General features: G+C 44.7%; 3 protein-coding genes across 4 annotated transcripts; 1 reads left to right on the top strand and 2 right to left on the bottom strand.

The window, feature by feature from the left end:
- The first annotated feature begins 364 nt into the window (after window positions 1–364).
- Window positions 365–7,182, top strand: orc3 (origin recognition complex, subunit 3). Of its 2 annotated transcripts, none has more exons than XM_008279981.1 (20): window positions 365–482; window positions 587–641; window positions 733–830; window positions 1,943–2,081; window positions 2,179–2,283; window positions 2,382–2,539; window positions 2,625–2,767; window positions 3,011–3,170; window positions 3,818–3,931; window positions 4,038–4,171; window positions 4,308–4,371; window positions 4,449–4,565; window positions 4,669–4,748; window positions 5,123–5,256; window positions 5,408–5,499; window positions 5,596–5,693; window positions 5,779–5,920; window positions 6,088–6,204; window positions 6,480–6,559; window positions 6,976–7,182. In XM_008279981.1, the coding sequence occupies exons 1-20, from the start codon at window positions 459–461 to the stop codon at window positions 7,079–7,081; spliced, it is 2,160 nt and encodes a 719-aa protein (XP_008278203.1). In that variant the 5' UTR covers window positions 365–458; the 3' UTR covers window positions 7,082–7,182. The 2 variants fall into 2 exon arrangements, with proteins under 2 accessions (XP_008278203.1, XP_008278202.1); XM_008279980.1 differs by having other exon boundaries at window positions 5,405–5,499.
- Window positions 7,183–8,321: 1,139 nt separating this feature from the next.
- On the bottom strand, window positions 8,322–10,954 carry LOC103355982 (akirin-2-like). The gene is made up of 6 exons (XM_008279978.1): window positions 10,793–10,954; window positions 10,272–10,445; window positions 9,963–10,106; window positions 9,698–9,847; window positions 9,142–9,213; window positions 8,322–9,005 (listed from the first exon to the last, which is right to left on the bottom strand). The coding sequence occupies exons 2-6, from the start codon at window positions 10,441–10,443 to the stop codon at window positions 8,995–8,997; spliced, it is 549 nt and encodes a 182-aa protein (XP_008278200.1). The 5' UTR covers window positions 10,444–10,445; window positions 10,793–10,954; the 3' UTR covers window positions 8,322–8,994.
- A 2,414-nt stretch (window positions 10,955–13,368) lies between these two features.
- On the bottom strand, window positions 13,369–14,790 carry LOC103355981 (cannabinoid receptor type 1B-like). The gene has a single exon (XM_008279977.1). It carries the CDS (start codon window positions 14,788–14,790, stop codon window positions 13,369–13,371), a length of 1,422 nt encoding a protein of 473 aa, XP_008278199.1.
- Between the last annotated feature and the right edge of the window lie 1,729 nt (window positions 14,791–16,519).

Here is a 16,519-nt window from a genome sequence, read left to right as displayed (position 1 = left end):
GCTTACACCCTGATCATCTCCATTGTTGGCAGCCTGAGACCAACGTGGACCTGCAGGACAGTGAGGAGACGCCGGAGCTGCTCCGAGGCTTCGTTCAAGAGCGGCAGTGTTTTAAAAAAAATCACCCTTTGCGGTGTAAAGAGAAAACGCTGCTCGTTGTTAAACTAAACCAACGTTTGACTGTACACTCTTGTTTTTTAGAGGTTGTGAAAGCAAGTGGAAATCTAAAGGGACGCTTTAAAACTTGACAAAACTGTTAACGCGCTCGCTTTCGCAGCTGCTTGTTCGTGAACGCAACCCTTTCCGTAAACGTCCCAGTGGCGGGAAGTAGGTACCGTGTAAGACTAAACCCGGCCGTCATTTTATACACATTTGTACATATTTAAGGTGCTGTTTGCGAAAGAAACTGGCTTAAATTTAACAAACACAAGCTGCTGTTTACAGTAGCTGCTGCCGAGATGTCTACTTCATCCGTGTCGAAGGTAATGTGGATAAATTACGTCGCTTTAAAGTTGTTAAAGCCCATAAGATAGTGACAACAACATGGCCACAGCGCTGTCTAACTGGAACCGAACCGGTGTTTCAGGGCTGCTTCGTTTTCAAGCCGAGCGCCAAGAAGAAGAAGAAGCTGCAGAGTTTGGGTGAGACATGTTTAAGTCGCGGTGAAGTTGTCTGTCCGGTGGTGTCTGACCCGGTGGTGTCTGACCCGGTGCTGCTGTGGTTCCTCCGCAGAGAGCTACTTCACGGACGGCTGTGAGGGAGCCCAGAGCAGCGAGGCGCGGTTCGGCCTCTGTCAGCATCTGTGGGACCGAATCAAGACGGAGACCGGGGTAAGGACGGTACCACCACAGAACTGGTGATGATGTTGAGTGATCCAGACTTACTGAGCAGACAGAACTCATTGGCAGTGGTAGAAAAAGTGTTCACGTCCGTTTAGCTAAATGAAAGCATCACAACAACAACTTAGAAATACAGTCGTGCTCGAATTTATTCATATCCTTAACATTAAAGAAAAGGCAAAATTCACCATTAAATAACTAGAAACTGGAAAAAGTAATAATAAATAAAAATTTGCAAAATGGTAATTTAGTGAAATAAGACGTTGCTTTTGAATTGTGGTTGAAAAGAATAATTAAAAAAAAAAAAACTGTCCTGGACAAATGATGATGAGCAGTGGGTCCAGAGGGTCCCATCATGCTTGTTTTTTTATTATTATTATTTATATGTTATATTTCTGTTGAACCACAATTCAGAAGCAATGTTATGATTTTCATTAAATTTTTATTTATTATTACTTTTGTCAATTTCAACTTATTTCAGTGACTGAAGCTGTTTATTTTCCTTATTTAATGGGAGGGTAGGAATGAATTACAGGACGACAGTATAACATCATTAGATTATTAAAAGAAGCATCAGTGTGTAAGACGTTTTAGCTGCTGCAGGTGGAGCTAGTTTAACTACTTTATCTATAGTTTAACATAAAGAGGCACCGGGTTAACCTGAGAGGTCATCAGATGATTAATGGGAGAGAAAAGAAGTCTGTTTTCAGTGTTTGGACTTAATTTTATTTGATGAGATGCTGAATCATTTGAACATTTATTGATGTAAGAAGCTCAGTTTGGAAAATCACAACATCGTGGAGCTGTTAGCAACTCATCTGTAGCGGGACCCTGACCACACACAAGCCAGAAAAAGTTTAAAACTGCTTTAATCTTTAACTTGGTTTTGTATTTTTAAAGCTTGTTATATTATCTATCCTGTAAAATGTTCATCTTAAATAAAACTGTCCGATAAATGTAGTGGAGTAGAAATATAAAGTAGTATTAAATGGAAATTGTATTTGAGTAAATGCACTTTTATTTCCACCACTGCTGTTAGGTCTGCAGGCAGAACAGCAACTTGTCAGATCATTTCAACAATATATTTGTGTACTTCTTGTAAGGTTTTGCAGGATGAACTCAACAGGAAAATCTTGGACAGTTTGCTGGACTTCACCAGGAAGTGCTCTTCCACTCGACAGCACAGCGACTGGGCGTCGCAGATGAGGGCCAGCGAGATCCCCACAGCAGCTCTAGTTCTTGGTATGCTGGTGATAACACAGGAATATTTGATGTCGGAGTTGCACCATTGCAGCTCCTTTCTACTTCCTGTCTGACCTGCCGTTGATTTCCTCCGTAGGTGTGAACGTCCCAGATCATGACATGACCTTCCAGAGTCTGTCTGAGCTGCTCCAGCAGTCCGTCACTCCTCACGTGGCCTCGGTTCAAGCCAAAGAATGTGGAGGTACGTCGTTAAAATTACAAGACAGCTAGTCCTTTCCTAGTTTAGGTTAATGGTCAGGAGTTATTTTGTGCTTTATGTCGTTTGGTTTATGATTTCAGCAATGAAGCATTTGATGAAGCGAGTCCTGGAGAGGCTGATGGATACGGCTGTGGATGATGACGAAGAGGAGGAGACTGAGCAGAGCGGCGTTCAGCTCCACAAGAGTGTGCACTGCTCTTTCAGTACGCTCTGCGACTGGTACATCACAAAGACGAAGGTAGGAGCACGAAGCTCGGCTAAAGGGCACAGGTTTACGTTTGCATTTTGGTGAACGAATAAAAAGTCTTCAATATCTACATCAGAAATCCAGCAGTGGGACGCCTGGAAAGAAGCGCAGCTCTCCAGCCAGAGAGCAGCAGCAGCAGCAGCCACCTGTCGTCATTATATTCAAAGATTTGGAGGCTTTTAACCCCAAAGTTCTTCAGGACTTCATTCTCATCTGCAGGTAGCTAAAAACCAGACAGCTGAGTAATTGAATTGTCACGGTGTTGTTTAATGATGTCATCAGTCTGCACACTGTAACAGAAGGAAGTTTATTATGAGTCGTGAACAACACACACCTGGTGTTTCGCTAAATGTTCCTCTGAGGAAGCTTTGATCCGTCACCTTGTCAGAAACATTTAAATAGACTAATCAGTGACAGCCATTTGTAAGTTGAAGCAGCATCTCAGAGAACTCTGATCCACAGCCGGTACATCGAACGCCTTCCTCTGATGTTCATCTTTGGGATCGCCACGTCACCGAGCACCATCCAGCACATGCTGCCTCACTCCGTGTCGTCCCTGCTGTGCATCGAGCTCTTCCAGTCCTTGTCCTGCACACAGCACCTGGCCACCGTCATCGACAAGGTAGCTTCACTCTGACACATGTAGGAGACGCCTGCATCGTGTTGTGGCTTCCAGAACCTTCTTACCTCTGAGTAAAGGCTCACATTTATTTTAATCTTACTCTGATATATGAGACCCCTTTGCTTCCCTCTTACAGCTGCAGACTTTATCAAACTCAGTGTCGTACAGCTTCAGCACTGATGTGGTTTTACACAACTGTTAGTCTTGACTGTAACGAGTACAACTGCTGCAGCGTGCGTCTCAACTGACGTTTGTCATGTTTTACTTATTTAGTCGTTGCTTTTCTGCATTATCAGTGTTTCATCAGAGTGTTTCTAGAATCTGTCACCTTGGCTTTAGGACAGCAATGATCCGTTTGGGATGTTTCTTGCAGTTTGGGCTCCATAAACCTGTAATTACACAACAGACACAGTAATCTGATTACCTGTATCACATCGTGTACGTCATAATCATAGCACAACAACAGGTGCTGATGCTGTTTTCTTTGCTGGAAAGTGTCAAGGAGGTACAGAACTAATGACTTTTCAGTTTCTAGTAAAACATATCATCTTGTCCCTACTCATGAATCCTGTAGTAAAATGTATTATTGTGCTGTTGGTTCAGTTTTAAATGAATCTCACATTATTTTTGGTCTCATTTGTTTCCAGCTGATCCTGACGCATCAGTTCCCGTTCAAGCTCAACGGGAAAGTGATGCAGGTGTTGATTAGCATCTTCCTCTACCACGACTTCTCAGTGAGAAACTTCATCAAGGGCTTACAGGTATGAGGCAGCCCTCTAGACGTCTCCTCAGTCTGTCCTCTGGTTTGTCTAGTTCAGACATTAAAAAAAACTTGTGAGGCAAAGTTTCTGCTGTGTTTCCGTGCAGCTGGCCCTGCTGGAGCATTTCCACTCTCAGCCTCTCAGTGTGCTTTGCTGTAAGAAGAAGGAGGCTCTGCTGAACCTGACACAGCTCAGCCACGGCGACCTGGAGAGGATCAGGCAGCTGCCCTCGTTCAGGAGGTACAAACACAGAATCATCTGACAAAACAAACAGCGGTGACAGGTTTTTGTATGATGTCGTGCAGTTTATCAGCTCGTCTTGACCCTTTCAAACGCAAAACAAAACCTTTAAATGTGGTTAAATGTGTTATTGCAGGTATGTAGAGAAGCAGGAATCACAGGAACAAGTCAAGCTGATGACGGATGACGGCCATTTAAAGGTACATTCTCTGTTTTACCTTCACACATATCTGAACATTTAAAGGTTTTTAAACAAAGTTTGTTCCTCTGTTTTCAGGAGGAGTGTCAGAAACTGATAAAAGGCTTTCACAGGTACCACAAGCACTACTATCCCGTCCTGAGGTGTCTCCACACTCTGACCTCAGCGCTACCTCGATATCCTCTCGGGAAACAGGCAAGAGTTGGCTGTTTTAATTCCTAAACAATGTAATATTTTGGCTCTGTGTTGCCAGAGTTATATCTACTTTGGTATAATCGTGGATTATTTTGTGTTCCAGATCAGGGAGCTTCACTTAATATGTCTGGAGAAGAATGTATGGGAGAACGAGGACTACCAGTCAGCCATGAAGCTTCTCAAGTAAGTCTGGATGCTTAACTTGTGTGTCAACAAGTGGATGACGGTCACAGCCTTTAAAAAATGACTCAAGCTGCTGTTCTTACAATACATGTTGTCACAGGCACGCCTCATTTGCAGCAATTATTCCTAATAAGTTCCTGAATAAATGTTGTTTACGTGTCTTACCACCAGATGGCCAACAGGTCAGGGATATGTGTAGAGTTATTGCGCCTCCTGGTGGCCAAACAGTCCTTTAAACGGTGTAAAACATCCCTGTGCCTTTGTTGTTGACACTTGTGTTTGTCCTGCAGGAGGCCGCTGAATAAGCCAACAGAAAGATAAACAGAAGTGCCGCTGTAGCATTCAGTCATTAACCTGCTGTACTTTCTCTTCAGGATGCTGGCGAAAGACGAGCTGATTGCTTTGCTGCAGAGGTGTGCAGAGACCCTGCAGTCCACCAAATCAAAGAAAATGAACAAAGCTGCTGCTCAGCTGGAGGAGCTGCTCGCCAGGTTCAAGCAGCTGGACAGTAAGCTGTGAAAAGTTTACTACGTTTTACAGAGATTCTCAGGTTTCCTTTGATACTTCTCACCCTGGGACAGGCTCCTATCAAACAGTGGAATCAGGTCCTTCAAGTAAAGCATCCCGATCTCTTTCTTCTGCCTTGTTTCTAACAGCAGCTGCCACTGAAATGGCCCCGACCGTGGACGACAGCGTCACGTCTCCGATCAAAAACCTTCAGAAGAAAACCGACCTGTTCCAGCTGCAGAAGGTAGCTCACCACCACCACCACCACCACCATCATCTCCACTGTGTCCACCTCAGTAGAGCTGATGATTTCCTGATACTCTTATTATCCCGACTGCAGACGCTGCTGGAGATGAACGAGTCTCGGAGATCGAAGAAACTGAGTCCGTTCGAGGTTCTGAGGAACGAAGCCCTCGAGTTTGTGGACAGTTTGGTGAAGTAAGACGAGCGACGCTGTGGCGCTGCTGAATGTGGGACGTAAATACAGAATAAATGCTTCATGTTGTGTTTCTGTCCCACCCAGGAGTCACCTGTCTCCCCCGGAGTCTCAGACGCTGCATGAAGTCTGCTACTACAGCTCGTCTGCCGTCGTGAGGCGCCACCTCAACGCAACACCTCGTACCTCCATTCAGGCAGCGCTCAGCAGTCCCTACTACTATCTGCAGGTACGTCTGACTCCACGAGGACAAACTAAAACAAAGCCTTATTTTGTACCGTAGCTGGTGAAGCAGATTGACGCTTTAACGTTGCTTTTATCATCAGAGAAGGATCGCGTTAATTGAAAGTATAAAAACCTGTTCCTTCGCACCAAACAGCAGCTTTTCTTTTACAGAACGAGAGCCTGAAGACTGAAGACGGGACGGTTTCTAACGCAGCTCCTGATATCTGCATCGCATACAAGCTCCACCTGGAGTGCGGCCGACTGATCAACCTGTACGACTGGATGGAGGTGAGTTTACATGCAACATGATTTACTGACACGCTCATTACATGTAATTAGCATGTTCGTCTTTCTAAGGACAAACCAATGATGTTTGTAGAGCCTCAGTTTTATCACTACGATGACTGCACTGTTCAACTTTGCCTTAGAAACTTTAACAGTGTTTGTTTTCCTTCCTGAGACGAGTATTGATTGATCATGAGGACTGAAGTGTCCCATTATTGATCAGCCCGGGGTGACGTGGACACTGACATGAATGAAAACACCACTTTGTTTGTTTTCAGGCGTACGCCACCGTGGTCTCGGCAGCCGAGGGTACCGATCCAGATTCCGACAGCTACGGGAAAGTGGATGAAGTCAAACAGTATCCTTCCAGAACTTGATGTACAGACCTTTCTCTCGGGTCTTTCTTTCTTTTTTATCACACATTTCAGGTTTGTCTAAGTTAAGATACTGGAGATCTGAATCCCACTTTTGTCAAATCAAATCAAGATGAGAGAGCGTTTCTTCAGGATCAACAGCAATTAAATACAGAAGTGTTTTCATGTCCAGATCAGCAGTTCAGCATTCTGACAGCTGGTGGAATGAAGCTGTTGATCATTCTGGAGGTTCTTCCTGATGGCAGCGTTAAACCTTAGTGCAGCGACAGTTATTCTGATGAATTTTGAGAGAGATGAGTACTAAAATACACATTAACTGCTCCTGGAATTATCTTGTGTGGTGAAAAAAACTTTGGCTAACTCCCATTCAAAACAACCGGTTCCTTAGCTCGTCCTGTAGCGCCCGTTTCATCCGAGCCGTGTCAGAACTCGAGTTTCTGGGCTTCATCAAGTCCACCAGACAGAAGACCGACCATGTGGCCCGCCTCACGTGGGGAGGCTGCTGAAGAACGGACAAACCTGTACAGTTGTAGATATCATCTCATTTCCCATCGACTTTGACGTGGATTTGTATTTTTCTCTCTAATAAAAGACACAAACGACTGATGCCTGATTGGCCTGCTGACATACATCTCATCCTTAGTCATGTTTTAAGAAGAACTCGATGTTACACCTCAAACCTGAAGACCCCAAAACACAGATTCAGACTTCTTGCGTTTCTTATTTCAACTAAATCTAAAGAACCGACTCCATTTACTTGCAGGAAGGGTTTTCAGTAGCAATAATATCCTTAAAAATCCACGATCTGAGATTACAACCTGCGTGTGAAGAGTAGTTTATCGCTGTTTGAGTTGTTTCTGCTGCAGACAGCAGGGAGGGATGCACCGAGACAAAGGCCGAAACTTTATAGATCCGCTAAAGGAGGCACGAGCAGATCAATGAAAATCGAAGGCAAGAAGGAAAAACTTGTAAATATTTAACTTTGACACAGTTATGAGAGTTTAGTGCAGGCTCAGGGGTCTCAGAGTCAACTTACCTGCTGGAGATAAGAGCCTGGCTGAGGCTGGGCTGCATCACGTACTCCAAAAAAAGTACGACTGATCCAGTCTTCTCAATCTTTATTAACAATTCTGAACATGACCGGTTCTTCTGAACAGAGGCTTCTCCTACCTACACTTCTTCTTACGCAGCTGAGCCATATTTAGCTTGAGGGATGAGGCAGCTGAGACCCTCAGTGTGGCTTGAAGATGCTCATCAGTGAGTTTGGACCTGAACTTTGATTTATTAAAGTTCATGGTGGAGAAGAGCTTCTCACACCGTTAGAAAAACACATCTGCTCTGGGTGACAGGATGGATGTTCTCTTGACTCAGTGATGCTCCCAAATCAAATGACTAACGTTGCTAATTCACGCTGGCTGAGCTGCTGTAGCCCACAGGTGGTCAAAAATAGAAAACGCCCAGGGCAGCGACTGGTGGAGGTGAGAAACACGCACATGGCCGCACTAATGTTAAACTTTAAAGCTAGGTTAGGGGCCACAAAAAGTCGTCCCACAGGCCGTGAGTTTGACAGCCCTGGTCTCCAACATGACACGTGTGAGCTCACTGACTCCAGGTTGTAGATAATCATTCACCAAACACCGCCCTCTGGGATCCTCTGGCACCTTCTCCACACGTTTGGCTTCACTTCAGTCGACTCTCCGCCGGCGTAATCCCGACATCCGTCCACAGAATCCTTCAGAACAGTCGCCAACTCTTAAAAGACTTTTATTGTTTTTTTTCTTTCCAATAAGTACATTTGTTTCAAAGTGATACCAGCAGAACAAAACTCAAAATAAATAAAACACTGGTAGGAGAGGAGAGGGGGAGAGGGGGAGGTGGGGGAGGGAAGCAAATCAGCCCACTTTATGCTCAATTTAAAAAGCCACGAACAGAGGATTCACTCCAAACGTAGTCTCTCCGCTCCGCTGGCGTTTCTTCCACTTCCTTCCAGATTGACCAGCAAACCTCGGGTAAAACTCTGCACCGCTTTCATCGTATTTACACGTAACAAACAGAAACAAGTGACAAAGCCTGGAATGCTGGGAATCATTACAAAAGTGAGATAACTGTAAGATACAGCTGGAGGAACGTAGGCCACTGGTAGAGAGAGGGTCCATTCATGTACATCAGGAAGCACCTAGTCGCTGACAACAGAGTGGTAACAACAGCTTCATATAAACCTTTGCCCAAAGACAGATATATGGCACAGTAAGAAAAGTTTCATTTAAACTAGCTAAACTGAATCTCTTACGATGATGAGTTTTTTTGTTTGTTTTTTTTTTCCTTTCTTGGAGATATCACATGACAGCTTGCAGCAAGAGAAGGCCGTCTTGCAAAAAAAAAAGAAAAAGAAAAAAAAAAAAGAAGTTCTGTGCCACACTCAGGAAACATCTGGAGAAACGGGAGATAAAATAAAAGATAGAAGCCAGACTTGTTAGTTCAAACTTCAAAGGCAGAGCTCAGGAACTTTCCAACTATGCCAGTGAATGTGGAAATCATTTCAAATAAAAGAGAGAGGAGGACTCACAGCTCGCAGGTTGCTCTCCGAATCGTCGCATCAACTGGTCGTGTGTGAACTTCACAAAGGTGTCGTATTGTTCTGAAATGCACAGGACGAGAAATCAGTCGTTATCGTTCCTGCTTACCGGATTCGCCTAAAGGGAAAATTATATGACTGGAAATTGGTTCTCACACCCTTATTTCCCTGGAGGACTGTTTCTCCACCGTAATATCAATAATATGATTTACTGAAGTCGGTTCCAGTCTGGCTCGTGGAGTCAGAGCCGTTTAGCTCAGCTGGCTACGAGTTTAATCGACTGATTGGCTGAAAATTTATGACAACTGTGAGAATCATCAATTAGAAGTCTTGTTAAGGTGTCAACAGGTTGATGGTTTTTGAACTTGAACTACAAGCTCTGGCAGTGAAATAACAGCAGGATTATTATAACATACGCTGATTAATTGATCGAGAAACTGTTTTGCTGGTTCCAGCTTTTCACATGTTTGGACTTTCTGGTTTTCTACTCTGAACATGTGACGGTGTGGAGCGACGGTTGATTTCTTTGTGTGTTCGGTGCACCAACCGGCCAACTTTGAAGTCATGGTCTCCTCGTACTCCTCCCGGACTTTCTCTTCCCGTTCTTTCAGCAGGCGTTCGCAGATCATCCCCACTTGTCTGAGGGTGAATAGCGGCTGTTCTTTCCTGGTCGGAGACACCCCTCCAGAGGATGTTCCTGTAGGAATCAGACAGAAAACCTCAGAACCACGGTGTAGGTGCTGTTTAGTGACTGGTGGAGGACCAGTTATTCTAAATCAGTGTGTTTTTGTTGTTGTTTTTTTTCCACCCACCTGGCATGCTGGACACATTCATAGTAGACGACTGGGACGGGGATTCTGGAGAGTAGCAGCACTCTGACTGGTGGTAGCCTCCATCTAGATGCTTCCTCTTTTGAATGCGTTTGTATTCCTGTTTGATGCTGTTGAGGATTTGTTCTAGAGGGTCAGAAGAAGCAGACAGAGGTCCATTAGTGTGAACATGTGTCACGTTAAGGAGCCTGTCTGCTGATGTGTGCTTTGTGGCTCAACGTGTTGCTGAAGCCCCTCAGGTCTCCGGCCGGTCACCCAGCAGGCCACTGAGCCGCTTCCAGGCAGCGTTACCTGCACTAAGTCTGGACGACGACTCCCCGAATGGCGAGGGCTCCATGCTCAGGTACTTCCTAGGGGATGAGGACGACGGGGACACGGGGATGCATCTCCGTCTTTTGGGGGACGTCGGGCTCATTAGCGGATCGAAATCCATGGTCCTCTTCAGGGTGGCTCCACACGCCATGACTTCAGTGTGTTGAAGGGAGACCGGGGGGTGCAAAATACCGAGACAAGTAATGACAGCAGTGAGACGATAACATCAGGTAGTTCGGTGACTGCTAGCCGCTGTTGTTTTTTAACACGCTTCGCTAATCACAGCGTGGATTGTTCCGCTACCGACCGTTTGCTTTGCCGACGCTCACACGCTAAACATACTGCGCAGCTCCGGCTTTAAACATTTGCTAGCAAGCTAACGTTAGCTGTGCTTGCTAGCCAACATTCAAAAAGAAAACAAAGCTAACGCTAGCTTTGGCTGCCACTGGCAGCAGAGTGCAATCTGGTGTGTATTTGAATAAAAACTGTTTTTCTTTTACCTTCTGGGGGAGAACTCGGTCCGTCCGACTGCGGTCACCAACTCGTGTTGTTGTAAAAGTTGCTTCCCAAAAGTTGAAGAGCGGATGAGCCAGCTGCGGGCCAACTGTTAGACAGAGGAGCGAGCTAGCGCAACTTAGCTGCCTGTTTGTGATATGAGGCTGTCGGCTTCTCCGGCTCCTGACGTCACGTGTGAAACACAGAGCTGGGCATGCTGGGTAATGTAGTGAAACACGGGGAAGACTCCATTATAAACTTGGCTCTTCTCGTTTTTTATAATTTCAATCATTATGAAATTATTCATGCCTCTTTGAAAAAATGTATTTTTACTCCTTTTTTAGTATAAATTTGTAATTACACTATTTGTGATACGACTAAGGGGAAATTTGGCATATTAAGCATATTAAATCCTAAAAATGTGAGAAGTGCAAAATAGACTGATGTGTCATTGAAGATGTAGCCTACATCGTCTGGAATTTAAATTTCTGATCTAATTTGGTTCCCTTGTGCCCCCATTCTGGCACCTGATGAACTTCATTGATTAGATCAGTCGATACTGGAAAATAAAGGCTGGTTCTAATTGTCGCCACCAGGAGGCAGTGTTACACTAAAAAACTAAACTAAACTAAACACAAGCAGCAGTTAAGTGCACTCTGTGAACCAGGGACTTTCTCATTAACTAGTATTGATTATCCAGCCCATTACGTAACACAACATGACTAAAATGTTTAGATTGAACGACTGTGTGCTGATAAATCACAAAATAATCAGGTTGAACTGGTCAGAACTGACCTCTCTCCTCGAGGAGGCTGTCAGAGGTGGAAGAAGTTCTCAGATCTTGTACACAGTGTATAAATGCTTTGTTATTAAGGTCAAGTTACACTTCAGTAAAATGACAAAGGAACCAGCTATAAAAAAACAGTGAAAATACTAATTATGCAGAAAGACGTATTTCTGATCAATGTAATGTTTAACCTGAGTACCTCTAAGAACAATGCCGGCTATCTTTAAAAATATAGATATTTTAAACATCTGTGTCATATGCAGGCAGGACGTAGGTGTGTATATGATGCAAATAAATGGTTTGATTATTGCCAAATAATTTAAAATCAGTAGACTTAAGGTTCTAACTTTACAACTTTATAATCACTGACATCTAAATTCTCGACAGAGCGATGCTTCTTACTGCCCTGATTTACTGGATGCTGTCAGATTATAATTAATAAAGAATTCATGTGTTTATCACATTTCTTTGCTGTTTTATGGAGTTCATCTGTTGGACAGTTTCCCCTCAGGGATCAACAAAGTGTTATCTTGATTTATAGCATCACATTGGGATTTATGTGTTGATTATATTTAGGATTATTAAAGCAAATGTGCAAAGTAGCCAAGAACTACAGTTAGAAGAATGAAAGCAGGGAAGTAAAATGTGTAATATTTGGCCCTGAGCTGTGAAATAGGAGCATAAAGGTGGAGAAAATGGAAATGTCCAAGTAAAGTAACTTGAGACTGTACTTGTGTGCGTCTCACTGCTGGAGACTAGAGTCTGTAACGAGGAGTCAGACGTGTTTATGGATCACAAGCTTAAATATCAGCAGTAAACACACATCCCCCCAAAAACAAGCACACACACCCCGTAGAGGCTGGTTTCATCCTTTTATTGAAAAAAGATACCAGATATGTTGACAAAATTATATGATAAAAATAGACAGATTTCACATATTTTTTTCGCGTATACACACTTTCATCGGACAAAATGGCACGATGGATGCTTCACAGGAAAATGGCGGTATAGCTTTTGCACGCAACGCTGTCACTGTTTTATATGCACACCTGTCGAAAGCAGCTACGTAACGTTCCCAAATCACCACAGGACGAAAAGTTTGATCAGAGAGCCGGTCGTGTCGTCTCAAAGTAGGACAAAATAAATAAATAAATAAAAGCAAAGGGCGGGATTTTTATAAAACGACTGCCAAACGTCACAATATCATGGTCTCACAGAGTCATCAACAGTCATTTAGGAATCACTAATGAGATGCCGGTTTACTCACGAGCAGCGTTCTCTCCTGTAGAACGGACACGTTGCATGAAGGTAGACACAGTTTCACCACCTTGTATCACGATATTGCTGAATGAGGTGATGTTAAAAAAACAGAAGAGACGAAAGGAAGAAGCCGGTTTTTGGACCTTAAAGCTGAAATCTGCACATTCACACGACAGCAAAGATGACAAAGCCTAACATCGTCTTCCTAACGGTTGTTGTAGAGAGAGAGAGAGAGAAAAAGCCCTGGTTCGTAGAGATTCAACAGCATTCTTTTAATTTAGATTCTCGTTGCCAGTCAGTGTTGTGCAACCAGGCAACCCGCTCCTCAGTAACAGAATAAAGCAGCTCTAGAGCCTCCACCACACAGAGAGCACAACGGTTTCATATCACGGATTTCAGCATAAAAAACCAACAGAAACTTGACCTAAGTCATTTTTTGGCACGTTTCACAGTCACAGAGCAGCGGACTAAAGGATGGGAGCTATTCTACACTAACTGACTTCACAGTTGAACCAGAGCCGGGCTGCCCGTCTTCTAGACCGGGTCTGCGTTAGAACTCTCAGTCCCTCCAGAAACGGTAACCTGGGCCACTTTTATCCGAGTCTTTGTGCTCGCGCCGCCGCCGTCCTTCCCCGCCCTGCCCGCTGTGGCTCTCACGCTCCTGCTGTTCCAGTCGCTCTCGGCGCTGTTGTCCAGGGGCTGCGTCGCTGCCCGGCACACGTGGCAGATGTTGAGGAAGGCCCGGCGCAGGTCCTTGCTCCTCATGGCGTAGATCACAGGGTTGACGGTGGAGTTGAGCAGGCAGAGAATGCTGCAAAAGGCAAAGATAGTTTTGATGAAGTCGTTCACCTTCCCGAAGAGGTCGTACACCATGATGGTGAGGAGCGGGCCCCAGCAGATGATGAGGGCCACCAGGATCAGGACCAGGGTTTTGGCCAGACGGAGGTCCATCCGGGCCTGCTCGGGCCTCACCGTCTGCACTTTAGTCCCCTCGGCGGTGTAGACGATGACGCTCCTCTGGGAGCTGCGGCTCAGCATGCGGACGGCGTGGTGGTGGGACTTCCACAGGATGAAGATGTAGGCATAGATGATGAACAGGACCAAGATGCTGGTCATCCCGATCCAGAACATCAGGTACTTCTGGTCAATCAGAGGGAAAATGTCAGAGCAGACGGTGCCGAGGCGCTTGCAGTTCCAGCCGAGCAGCGGCAGCAGCGAGATGACGATGGAGATGGTCCACATCATACAGAAGGCCACCACGGCTTTGTTCTTGGTGACGATGCGCTTGTACGCCAGAGGCCTGTGGATGGAGATGTAGCGGTCGATGGCGGTGAGGAACAAGCTGCCCACGGAGGCGGTGAAGGAGGCGATGACCCCGGCCAGCTTGAAGAGGAAAACGTTGGGCGTGTCCTTTCTGTGGAGGACGTGAAAGTCCAGGAAGCTGTACACGAAAATGATGCTTCCTATGAGATCAGCCACCGCCAGGCTGCCGATGAAGTGGTAGGAAGGCCGCGATCGGAGTGTCTGGGAGTGCAGGATCACACACAGCACCATGAGGTTCTCCAGCACCGTAAACGTACCCAACGTGAGCGCCAAGATGGCGATGGCGAGCTGCTGACCAGGCGTGAGGATCATAAAACACTCCATGTTGTCCTCAAAGTTCTCCCCGCACTGCGCCGCCCCTCCGCTGGCCACAGACGTGACGTTACCCGGCAGGAAGTCGGACACGTTGGTGGGGAAAACGGGAGCGAGGGCGCTGTAGATGATCTCCTTGTTTCCAGGGAAGGAGCTGCTGATGGAGGCAGAGTGGGGCTTCTCAAAGTGGAACCCATTCTTGTTCAGGCTGGAGGCGGCGGCGGGGTCGTCGTAGATGGCGTCGTTGGAGCCGAGGTACTGGACACCTGTTGTCAAGGTGCTGACGGTGGTGCCTGCTATCCTGTGCAAAGCCAGCTTCATGGCTGCAGAGATGCTCAGTGGAGAGGGGTGAGGCGCGACGGCGTTACACGCATGTAAAAGGACACCTACAGAGGAAAGAAAGCACCATGAGGAACGAAGTAGATGAGCTGAGAAGGTACACTGTGTTCCTGTGACAGCTGAGAAAAATGTCCACATATGACATGAAACAATCTCAATATTTATGAATGATTAATAGAGCAGAAGATGCATTTGTTGCCGGGAGATATTGGGGGAATGTGTGCATCAGCCAGCTGACTCCAGAACAGATGCATCCCAGACAATAGTGGGAAACTGAACAGTTGATGACAAACCTGTACGCCCTCCGGGGAAATCATTAAGTATGTAGGACAGCCAGGGCTCGCTTATTAATTAAAGAAGGTCATTAGGCATTAAGCTTTTTTTTTGCACTAATCACTGGATTAATTAGGTATCCAGGGAGACACAGAGTGAACAAATCTGTCCAATGAAGCGTCCTGATGTCAGTGATGATGGCGTTAATTATTAAGAGTCAAGTTTGGAACAAGACGTTTGTAGAGGAGGAGGAACATCATTAATAGGAGTCAGAATACTGGCACTAGATAGGACTAATTAATAATAATAATTAACATTTATTTATTTATTTTAAAGAAAGGACAAAGTACATACCTTGGTTTCCTCCTGCACCGATCCATGACGGGAAAAAAAATAAAAAGATTCAACTCGGAGTCTGTTTTTTTTCTTGTCTTCACTCTTCAGGAACAGTTGCAGTAACTCCAGGAAATAAACAACAACAACAACAACAATTAAAAAAAACAGGAAGCGAGTGAGAACTGTTGTTGTTTTTGGTGACTGAGCGGAGGACCGAGGCGGCGCTGACTCCCGGATACCGCCGGTGTCGGATACGGTGGAGGAGCAGCAGCAGCAGCCGGCGGTGAGTGTGTGTGAGAGTGTGTGTGAGTCGGAGGCAGCGGGCGGTTTTAAGGCTCCGCTTTGTGCGCCTGCTGCTGGTCACGTGGTCTGAGGTGTTGGACGGAGCGCGTTCGTGAGCATCATCCGCACACACCTATTTATGAGGAACAAAGCAGCTGCTGCAGGCTGCACACACACACAGGACAGCAAATAAATAAATATATGAGAAAAGAAAAGCTCAGCTGTTATTAGTGGAGCTCCTCGTTTTTAATCAAGCCCTCCAGTGTGTGAGTAAAGAAATATTAATAATGACAATATTAAAATTCAGTGTTTTGAAGCATTAAAAAAAGAAACCAACTGGAGCCTCTAAATGACGAGATTAGTTCATTTTGTGCTCATGAACAGTTATCAAAGGACAAAATGGTTCAATTTACCCTGCAAAAAAATAAGACTTTTTTAAATATTTAAACGACGTGGTTTTATTTTAGACAAATATCATCAGCTGAACTGTAAATTACACTATTTTTATTGCATATTTTAAAAATGTCTTATTTTACAGACATTTTTTACTCTTATTTGAAAGTAAAAGTGGTACAATAAGGACTTAAAGATGATTAAATAAAAATAATCGGTATTTTGAAATCAGCAAAATGTTCATTTACAACATTTAATCATAAAATTACACTGTTTTCTCCTATATTCAAATTATTTTTATTATTTTTTAGCGTAAATTACTGATAATTTCTCGTAAAATTACTGAAGAAAAATCAATTTTTATGTTAACCATAAAAAACAGGCCAAAAACTGTAAATAATCTCTACATCATGTAGGTTACTCATTC

This window comes from Stegastes partitus, unplaced genomic scaffold, assembly GCF_000690725.1.
Source record: "Stegastes partitus isolate 25-593 unplaced genomic scaffold, Stegastes_partitus-1.0.2 Scaffold178, whole genome shotgun sequence".
NCBI classification, from domain to species: domain Eukaryota; kingdom Metazoa; phylum Chordata; class Actinopteri; family Pomacentridae; genus Stegastes; species Stegastes partitus.
Note: the sequence above shows the minus strand (reverse complement) of the source record. Positions and strands in the feature narration are given on the sequence as shown.

Bases quoted from the DNA above. Each gene is read 5' to 3' on its own strand.
- orc3 (XM_008279980.1), top strand. From the start codon at position 459: ATGTCTACTTCATCCGTGTCGAAG. The intron at 642-732 runs GTGAGACATGTT...GTTCCTCCGCAG, and splicing joins GAAGAAGCTGCAGAGTTTGG to AGAGCTACTTCACGGACGGC. The intron at 6,560-6,975 runs GTATCCTTCCAG...CTCGTCCTGTAG, and splicing joins AAAGTGGATGAAGTCAAACA to CGCCCGTTTCATCCGAGCCG.
- LOC103355982 (XM_008279978.1), bottom strand. From the start codon at position 10,443: ATGGCGTGTGGAGCCACCCTGAAGAGGACCATGGATTTCGATCCGCTA. The intron at 10,107-10,271 runs GTAACGCTGCCT...CTGACCCTCTAG, and splicing joins GTCGTCCAGACTTAGTGCAG to AACAAATCCTCAACAGCATC. The intron at 9,214-9,697 runs GTTGGTGCACCG...TGTGCATTTCAG, and splicing joins CATGACTTCAAAGTTGGCCG to AACAATACGACACCTTTGTG.
- LOC103355981 (XM_008279977.1), bottom strand. From the start codon at position 14,790: ATGAAGCTGGCTTTGCACAGGATAGCAGGCACCACCGTCAGCACCTTG.